Source organism: Chiloscyllium punctatum, chromosome 38 (genome assembly GCF_047496795.1).
Source record: "Chiloscyllium punctatum isolate Juve2018m chromosome 38, sChiPun1.3, whole genome shotgun sequence".
Taxonomy (NCBI): domain Eukaryota; kingdom Metazoa; phylum Chordata; class Chondrichthyes; order Orectolobiformes; family Hemiscylliidae; genus Chiloscyllium; species Chiloscyllium punctatum.
In genome coordinates, this window is record NC_092776.1 from 16,832,165 (window position 1) to 16,841,810 (window position 9,646).

Below are 9,646 nucleotides of genomic sequence, written 5' to 3' on the forward strand. Positions count from 1 at the left end.
TACCGGGGCTGCCGGATATCAGAGATAAATACAGAAAGTGCTGGAAATGTCCCGACTCCGTGTATTGTCCCATTGAAACACAACACTCTCTATAACCTGGTGCAACTCAAGAGTGTTTCAATCTTGCCTATAATCTCTGCTGGTAGCACTGGGTCGCTGTTGGTGTGTCTGAGATCAACACGATCACTGTCCAGTGCTGAAGTAGATCCAATGCAATGTTCCCCCTGATCCTGCGCTAACCTCACAGGCCCTGCTGTCTGTTAAAGTCCTGGTAGGACGAGGCTTCTCCTGGGTGTTTCCCGAAAGCGGGAAGCAAGTTCAGCCTACAATGCAGTCAGACTGGGCGCTGTCCAGTGCTAGTCATTGAGAATCGAGGAGACCCAGACGGAGGGCGTGGGGTTGGGGTGGGACAGAGGTATTAATTTATGTAAATAAAGTTTATTAATATTAATTTCAATGGAGGAGGGAGGGGGCTCGGGAACCGGCCGGATCCATGTGCTCGGGATCGGGAGGGGGTTCCAAGCCTTGGCAGGTTTTGGATCCTTGTCTCCCGGGCGGTGGAAACGGTGTGTCGCGGCTGCAGTTGGTGGGACACACCTTTGGGTGAGGAGGGGAAGCAGTGACCCGGGGCCGGGCGGGGGGAGATGCGGGTGACTGGGGTAACTGGGAGACGCCTTATCCTCCCCCACCCATCCCTCTGGGTCTACCGGAGGTTCGGTGGGGGGGGCTGGTCCGGGCGGGTATAAAAGCGGCGGCTCGGCTGGTCCCGCCCTATTGCCGCCGCCGACCATGAGTCTGACTCCGGAGCTGTATCCGTCCTCCTACCGCCGCCTGTACGGGGAGGCTCCCCGGGCCACCGCCCGCTACTCGGTCACCTCGAGCCGCAGCAGCAGCTTCAGGTCCCAGTCCGTGCCCCGGGGCGGCCTGCTGTCGGTGCCGTCCCCGGCCGTGTACCGGCGCTCCGCCGACCTGGAGCTGCTGCAGAGCTCGGGCCTGGGCAACGAGTTCCGCATCACCCGCACCAACGAGAAGGAGCAGCTGCAGGGCCTCAATGACCGCTTCGCCGTCTACATCGACAAGGTGCGCGGCCTGGAGCAGCAGAACCGGGCTCTGGAGGCCGAGCTGAGCGTGCTCCGGCAGCGCCAAGCCGAGCCCAGCCGCCTGGCCGAGCTCTACGAGCAGGAGATGAGGGAGCTGAGGAGCCAGGTGGACGAGCTGAGCTCGGGCCGGTGCCAGGCGCTGCTGGACCGGGACAGCCTGGAGCAGGAGCTGCAGCAGCTCCGCCAGCGGCTGGAGGAAGAGCAGCGAGGCCGGGAGGAGGCCGAGGCCACTGCCCGGGCTTACCGCAAGGACGTGGACGGGGCGACGCTGGCCCGCCTGGAGCTGGAGAAGAAGCTGCAGGCGCTCATGGACGAGCTGGGCTTCGTGCGGAAGCTGCACGACCAGGAGCTGGAGGAGCTGCGGGGCCTGCTGCACGCCGCCCAGGTGCAGGCCGAGGTGGAGCTCGACACCGCCAAGCCCGACCTGACCGCCGCCCTGCGGGACATCCGCGCCGAGTACGAGAGCCTGGCGGCCCGCAACACGCAGTCGGCCGAGGACTGGTACCGCAGCAAGTTCGCCGACATGAGCGAAGCAGCGGCCAAGAACAACGAGGCGCTGCGGGCCAACCGGGAGGAGCTGAGCGAGTACCGCCGCCAACTCCAGTCCCGCACCATCGAGGTGGAGGCGGTCAGAGGCACCAACCAGAGCCTGGAGCGCCAGCTCCGGGAGATGGAGGAGCAGCACAGCGCCGAGGTGGCGGGTTACCAGGTACACGGGACTTTCAGAACCATGGCCAGCGGCAGATAGCGCTCTCTCTCTCTCTCTCTCTCTCCCTCCCTCCCCCCTCCTTCTCCTTCCCACTCCTCCGCCCTCTCACTCTCTCTCTCACTCTCTCCTCCGCCCTCTCACTCTCTCTCTCTCACTCTCTCTTTCACTCTCTCCTCCGCCCTCTCACTCTCTCTCTCTCTCACTCTCTCTCCCTCCCCCCTCCTTCTCCTTCCCACTCCTCCGCCCTCTCACTCTCTCTCTCCCTCCCCCCTCCTTCTCCTTCCCACTCCTCCACCCTCTCACTCTCTCTCTCACTCTCTCCTCCGCCCTCCCCCCCTCTCTCTCTCTCCTTGAACAGGTATAACACGGGGTTAGAGTAAAGCTTATTCTACATTCCCAGAATACAAATAGAAAGTCTTTGTGTCTTTATAATAATGATTTTAAAAGACTAGTGTTTTTCTTTGAATACACCAAATTTGTACAGTTGAGTTTCTTCTTTTTGCCCAACTCCCTTCATTATAGACAGTAATGAGCAGACAGGCTTCAGTCATGAACAGAGGCTGGACTTTAAGTTTTAAATTGCCACCATCCTGTCTTGGAAATACTGTATATAGCTGTTCTTTCACTGTCATTGGATCAGAATCCTGGAATACTCTTCCGGACAGTATTGTACCTGTACCAAATGGACTGCAGTGAGTTCAAGAAGGCAGCAGAGCACCTTCTCCAAGTCAGTTTCAGAAAGGCAATAAATAAATCAACTTTTATTCCCTGAATGACTGACTAAAAAGTCTGCTTGGAGAAGTTGGGGGTTGAGGTGGGGCATGAATTTGTAGAAGATTTACAAATGACAAGTTTCATGCAAGTTTTATTTGGGCTTTTGTGTAGTTGGGTTTTCTGGAACCCAAAACCACAACTTGGCCCTTTGGCTCATTGTCCGATCAATCAAGCTAATCATCTGAATCATTGTCATTCCCATCCTCTCTCCATATTCCTAGGCATTTTTCCTTTTAGATAACATCTAATTCCTGTCTGAATGCCCTGAATACACACCCAGGCAGGGCATTCCAGATCCTAATCACTTGCTGCATGAAATCACCTTTCCTCTTATCAATTCTTGCCTCATTTATGAATTGCTTTTAATTTGCAACCACTGCTCCTGATATATTGTGGGAATAATTTCTCTCCAATTAATGTCCTGATTCCTTATGATTTTGAATACCCCTGTCAAACCTTCTCTTGAATTTCTCTGCTGCAAAAATACAGACTCAGCTTCTCCAATCTATTTGCATAATTGACGGTCTTCATTCCTGGAATCAATCCTACAAATCTTTTCTTCACTTTGTCTTCACATCCTTCCTAAAGTATGGTATTCAGAACCAGATGCAATAATCTAGCTGAGGTCAAACTTGTCTTTTACAAGATCAACATAATCTCCTTGTCGCTGCACTCTATGACCCCATTAATAAAGCCCAAGATACTGTTATTAACTGCTGTTTCAACCTGTCCTGCTGCTTTAAGTGACTTTTTCAGTAATTCACCCAGGTTCCCCTGCTTTTGCACACCCTTTTGGAGTTATGTCTTTATACTGTATCTGCATGTTCTTCATGCTAAAATGAATAATTTTACATTCCTCTGCATTGAGCTTCATCTCTCACTTGTCCATACACCCTATCAACTTGTCTGTATGTCCTTTTAAAATTCTACATTATTCTTTTATTCATAATACTTCCTAGTTTTCCATTATACACAAACTTCAAAACAATTTCTATTCATCAAGGTCTTAAGAGGAACACTTCAGTCAGTGACCTTATGAAAACTGAGGCACATCAATCTATTTGGTTAAAAATCTATTGCTAAAAACCATAGTGATTGAGGCCTTGCTTTGATCCTTGGTCTCAGCAGCAGGCCAGTTGGATCATTCCCGCTGGTATCCACATATTATTTGAAGAGGCAGTCACTCAGGTGGTTGGCTATTGATCAGTGCCCTTTGCTTAAATTAGGTGAGGACTAGAGCAAACAGTCAGTCTGAAGTCTCATCTAAAATGGACAGTGTGCCTCAGATGGGTGTGTTTGAGTAATGATTGAAAAAACAGTCATTTTTTAGTGAGGAAACACATTTAATGAATGCTGATTTTAAAAACCCACCTACTTCAATGCTATCCTATCAGGACACAATTGGGCACTTGGAGGATGAGCTAAGGAACACCAAGACTGAGATGGCTCGACACCTGAGGGAATATCAAGATCTTCTGAATGTGAAGATGGCTTTGGACATTGAGATTGCTGCTTACCGGTAAGAATTTGACAGTGTCTGAGTTAATAACCTGATCTCTAAACCTCTTACATTTGGGCCAAGGGAGGTGTAAGATTTTTGAGTCACTAGGAATGACCAATCCCTTTCTGAGGAGTTAGCGAAACATAATTGGCATTTGTCTCAACACAGTACCCAGACTGAAGAGGATAATGCAGCTTATGGTCAGCTTGCTTGCTATGAGCACAAACAAAAACTCATAGAGTAGGATATGGAGAGCTTTAGTTCTTCAAATGTGGCAAATTAAACATTTATTGCCCTTGAGATCATAGCTGTTTGACACTTTGGGTTTATGCCAGAATAAATTTAACCAGAAGTTTTATGTTAAAGTACTGTGGGTTGCTACTTGGTCTGGAGATATTTCAGGGACAAGTTATAAATGAACAAACACACTAAAACTTCAATAGTCTTGCTGAAATGATGCGCACCGTGCAAATTTATTTGTACCTGTGATTGTCTGAAGTGCACAGAAATTATTAATTGTTGATGTTCTGTAATCAAGTTCTGATTGTTTAACTGTTTCCTCTTTCCTTTTCTGCTTCTGGATTTGGCTATTCATAAAACACTTCCATTTTGAAAGTGTGTCTGTCTGAATATGAGGCCAACAATGAGCACTATGTGCTTCCCACATTCTGGTGTTTCAAGTTGAAACTAATGAGTTGAGCCCAAAATTATTAACTCCACAAATCAGCAGAGCACAACTTCAGAAATTGAATTTGTTCAACTGCAGAACATAGAAGGTATACAACTAAATAATTCCTTAGCTTGGGGGTTGGGTGGACCATACTCACAGGGTGTGTGGGGTGTTCACTATCTCACCAAGTAGCCACATCTCACTGAGGAGATTATGAAGGTCAGACTGTTTCACTTATTGGAAAACGTAGACTGCCCCTTGGCTGACGTTGGCACAAAGTTGCCTCAGCTCTTCTCCACCCTTGAGACAGATATGGGATAGAGTACCAGAGTTATTGTCAGTTAGTAGATTAGTGGCCCTAAGTACCTGATGATCAGGCAGAGCAGGACATCAGATGTCACCATAGCATGCACACTTCATCTTTCCAGAACCCATCTGAAAGATTATTTGGCTCAAAGCAGTCTGCGTTGGAGCAGGGTTAACACCACTTACTGCATTGACTGATATAGGTGAGGCAAACTACCTGCATTATTTTTGGGGCACAGGTGTCAGACATGGCCATGAACATTAGCTTAAAACATGTACGAATTATGTCTGTAGATCCAGAAAGTGGCCACCCAGCCCATGGCTGACCTGAACCTAACTGCATATACCCACCTTGGACCTGTCTCCTTTACACCTAAGATTTAATCAATCAATCTTGCACAATTGCTATTTTTGGAAGCAAATCCCAAGCTGATACTGCCTTTTTGTCTGTGGAAGTATTTCCTAATTTTAGATTTCAATAGTTTGACTCTATTTTTTAATCTATGTTCCTAGTCCTAGACACCCAAATCAATGGGAATAGCTATGTTTGATTTGCAGAAACCATTCTCCTGAGACCATCAGATAGAGCCCAATTCATTTGATGTAAAATGAATTTGTATAAAGGTGTGATCTACAAGGAGTCCCATATTAATTAGCGGAGGAAGGACATCTGGCAGCAACAGACAGATTTAGGACAATTAATTTCTTTTCCAATTATCTCAATTGTCCACTTGTGGATGTAGTTGCCTGTTAAGACTGTGTTGCCCAGGTTCCAGTCAGCATCAGATTGGACCCTACCAGTGAACGTGGGGCAGCAGGAATTGGAATAATGAAATGGCAACTGCAAACACAGCAGGTGATTTGTATTTAGTTATCTGAACTCATTAAAGCAACATCTGTTGAATGGATGTTAGGTTTATTTTGAAAAGGACAATATGACATTGCAAATCTTTGCAAATCAAGAGGAAATTACATTGTAAAATGAAAGAAGAAATATTGGGTACTAATTACTGGAGGAAGAGGATCCTAATCCAAGAGTTCATCCTATTCACTTGCCATCAGTAGTTCCCACAGTTGAGTTTCCACTACAGAGCAGCACAGATAATGGGAGCTCAGTGAATCCTCTGTTTAATGCAATTGGCCATTTCTTTTTTGTCTGACAGGAAGTTGCTGGAAGGTGAAGAAACCAGGCTGAGCACCAGTATTACCAACCTGCCACTTACCAACACAAACCCAGCGCTAATGGTTCCAACCCAACCACGATTCTCCACCACAACCACCACCAGCATTGTCTCCTCCAAGAAAGAGCTGAAGGAAGAGGGACCCAAAATGTCAACAAAACTCTCTAAGCAAAAAGCAGAGGCTTACGAGGAGATAATTGAAGAAACCATTGTGTCCACCAAGAAGGTAGAGCGAGAGGATCAGAATGCAAGTAGCCAGAAAACTGAAGTCACCAACCCTCCAAAATAAATCACTGAACACTCTTAAGTGTTTCTGCCCTTCCCTCCACCTGAGATAGATGGACACCAATTACGTTGATGGCAGAATTCCTTAACAGAGCATCAGAAATGACCACCAAGAATGGGTGGCTTTCTGTCTGAAGCCCCAATTTATAGAATCCAATCTAGTCCTACCACTCCCTTGACACCTAGTATCCAAACCACACATTTCGTGAGTGACTACACTTATTTGTTCAATATTTCACTGTCTTTCCTGTCCTATACTTTCTGGACAGAAGGAATGCCACTTACTTCTGTACATCAAAAGGAAGAGGGTATAAGTAACTAACTCCAAGCAAGGGATCCCAGTGCTGGCTTGTCTCTCTCCAATTAATATAAGCACAGAATTACTGCCATCAGATTGGCCTGTCCTGAGTGTAGTTCATTCTGTTCATGTTGTCTAGGAATTCACTGCATGTGTCTCAATGTCTGCATGTTCTTCACTCTGCTCATCACAACAGATTCTCACTTTCCACTGGGATGTTGTTCACACAAATGAATTGCCTTAATGAGCCCAGCAGTCATCCAGATGGAGTGTCAGTGGAATTTGAGATACTGTTCAGGAAGTAGAATTAAATGTTAGAATGTGTTTGTGTAAATGTGAAAGTTAAAGGGTGGAGGGTGACACCTTCCATGTTACTGGATCTCACTATCAGTAAATTGTTTCACTTATATTCTGATGTCTAGATTTGTGTAAATAAACCAAAAACTGAATCTAATAACCTATTTGTCTGTTTTCGTCCTCAAAAACTTTGAAAATTTCTGTATTCGATAGGGCTGGGTTTGTGGTCACTGTATCAGTGAGGTCCCTGGATCATCAGCATGGAGCCAGTAAATAAGCAGTCAGCAGGTGGATGAAGGAGCACTGAGGGTGGGCTCCATAAGACCATAAGACCATAAGACATAGGAGTGGAAGTAAGGCCATTCGGCCCATCGAGTCCACTCCGCCATTCAATCATGGCTGATGCGCATTTCAGCTCCACTTGCCAGCGTTCTCCCCGTAGCCCTTAATTCCTCTAGACAACAAGAACCTATCAATCTCGGCCTTGAAGACATTTAGCGTCCCGGCTTCCACTGCACTCCGTGGCAATGAATTCCACAGGCCCACCACTCTCTGGCTGAAGAAATGTCTCCGCATTTCCGTTCTGAAATGACCCCCTCTAATTTTAAGGCTGTGTCCACGGGTCCTAGTCTCCTCGCCTAACAGAAACAATTTTCTAGCATCCACCTTTTCAAAGCCTTGAGAAAGGTCTCTTCATTCTCATTTCACTTCTATTCCTCTTATTTTACTCCAATTCCAAAGAGGGGTAGAGGGAACTGCAATTATACACAAAAGAAATTTATTGTATGTTGATAGAACACAAAACCAGAGGTGCTCCATGGAATGGTTGTCAATGCATCATTCCTTAAACAAGACTCCAGGTGTGGTCTCACCATTACTCGGTATAGTTGTGACAAAACTTCCCAATTTTTAAGACACCCCCAAGCAATAAATGCCAAAATGTGGCTTTCCATTTGGTTTAATTATGTGCTTTATCTGCATGGAAGCCTTTTTGTGATTCATGCAGAAGAACACACAAACCCCTCAGTGCTACACTTTATTGAAGTCTCTCTCAGTTTAAATAATAGTTTGCTTTTAGATTCATCCTGCCGAAGTGTATGACCTGATACTGCTACATTAACTTCTAGATGCCAAGCTTTTGCCCATTCATTCAACATATCAATATTCCCTTACAGATTCCTTATGCCCTCTCACCTATTTTTGTGAACAAATTTGGCTCTATTACACTCTGAACCCTCCTTCAAGATATTAAAATGGTAAATAATTGAGATCCTAGGTCAGATCCTTTAGTGATCCTCCACTACTTATACATTTATAACCTGAAAAAGACTCATCAATTCAACTCTGTAAATTGTGTTAACCAATCCTCAGTTTGTGCTAATACAATGCCCCCTAATATCATAAGCTGTTATCTTGTGCAATAACTTTCAATGTAGCACCAAATTGAATGCCTTCTGGAAATTCAAATATACAACATCTACTGGTTCTCCTCTATCAACTCTGCTTGTTATAGCCGCAAAAAACTCCGGCAAATTTGTCAACCTGATTTTTCTTTCACAAAACCATGTTGACTCTGGTTGAGTGTGTTAAGATTTTCTAAACGTCCTATTATTTCTTCCTTAATAATGCACACTATCATTTTTCCAATTACTGGTGTTAGGCTAACTGGTCTATAGTTCACTGTTTTCTGTCTCCCTTCTTTCTTGAATAGGGATGTCACATTAGAAGTTTTCTGATCTGCTGGAACCCTCCCAGAATACAGTGAGTCTGGAATATTTCCACCAATGCTTCCCATATCCTTGCAGCCACTTTCTTTAAAACTCCTGGATGCAGTCCAGGGCAATTTGTTTGCCCTCCATCCCAAAAATGTGTCAAATATTATGCCCTGGTCATCATGCAGCATTGTTGACTAAGCAATGGCTATCAAATCATATTCATTTGTTGCTATTTCCACTGTCAACTCATTTATCTTGTAAGAAAAGCTAGATGCATTCAGGTAAAGAGCTATAAACATTGACTTTTTGCTATTATTGCTTACACTGGTTTTAATTTCTGCTGCATTTTGCTGCTTATATTTTCTGCCTCTTTATGTCACACTATGATTATTGCTTATGCCTTCACTACCCTGAACCATTGCTTTTTTATTTCTTTTTTTTAAATTCCCTTCAATTGTACCCTTGCTGCACTAATTAGTTTAAAGCCTTTTTATAACCCTAGTTATTCAATTCGCCAGGACATTGGTCCCAGCATGGTTCAAATGAAGCCTGTCACAACAGAACAACTCTTGTTTCTCCCAGTACTGTGCCAGAAATTGGAAGTAATTTCTCCCAAACCAATCTTTACCACATCTTTACCTCTCTAATCGTACTTACTCCTTTCGATTGAATGCACATGTGGACAGTAACAACTAAATCCATTATCCCCCACAACAAGTTCCTCTTTAGCTCAGAAAAGAGGCCCCAAGCCAAGGCCCCAGAGAAGCAACATGGCCTTGGACTCTGACTTCCCTGCAGAGAACTATGTAT

At 45.3% G+C, this 9,646-nt stretch overlaps 1 protein-coding gene across 1 annotated transcript; it reads left to right on the top strand.

The window, feature by feature from the left end:
- The first annotated feature begins 666 nt into the window (after nt 1-666).
- LOC140463401 (alpha-internexin-like) lies at nt 667-7,281 on the top strand. The gene is made up of 3 exons (XM_072557293.1): nt 667-1,809; nt 3,978-4,102; nt 6,224-7,281. Exons 1-3 carry the CDS (start codon nt 790-792, stop codon nt 6,528-6,530), a joined length of 1,452 nt encoding a protein of 483 aa, XP_072413394.1. The 5' UTR covers nt 667-789; the 3' UTR covers nt 6,531-7,281.
- The last annotated feature ends 2,365 nt before the right edge of the window (nt 7,282-9,646 follow it).

Bases quoted from the DNA above. Each gene is read 5' to 3' on its own strand.
- LOC140463401 (XM_072557293.1), top strand. From the start codon at position 790: ATGAGTCTGACTCCGGAGCTGTATCCGTCCTCCTACCGCCGCCTGTAC. The intron at 1,810-3,977 runs GTACACGGGACT...CTATCCTATCAG, and splicing joins CCGAGGTGGCGGGTTACCAG to GACACAATTGGGCACTTGGA. The intron at 4,103-6,223 runs GTAAGAATTTGA...TTTGTCTGACAG, and splicing joins ATTGAGATTGCTGCTTACCG to GAAGTTGCTGGAAGGTGAAG.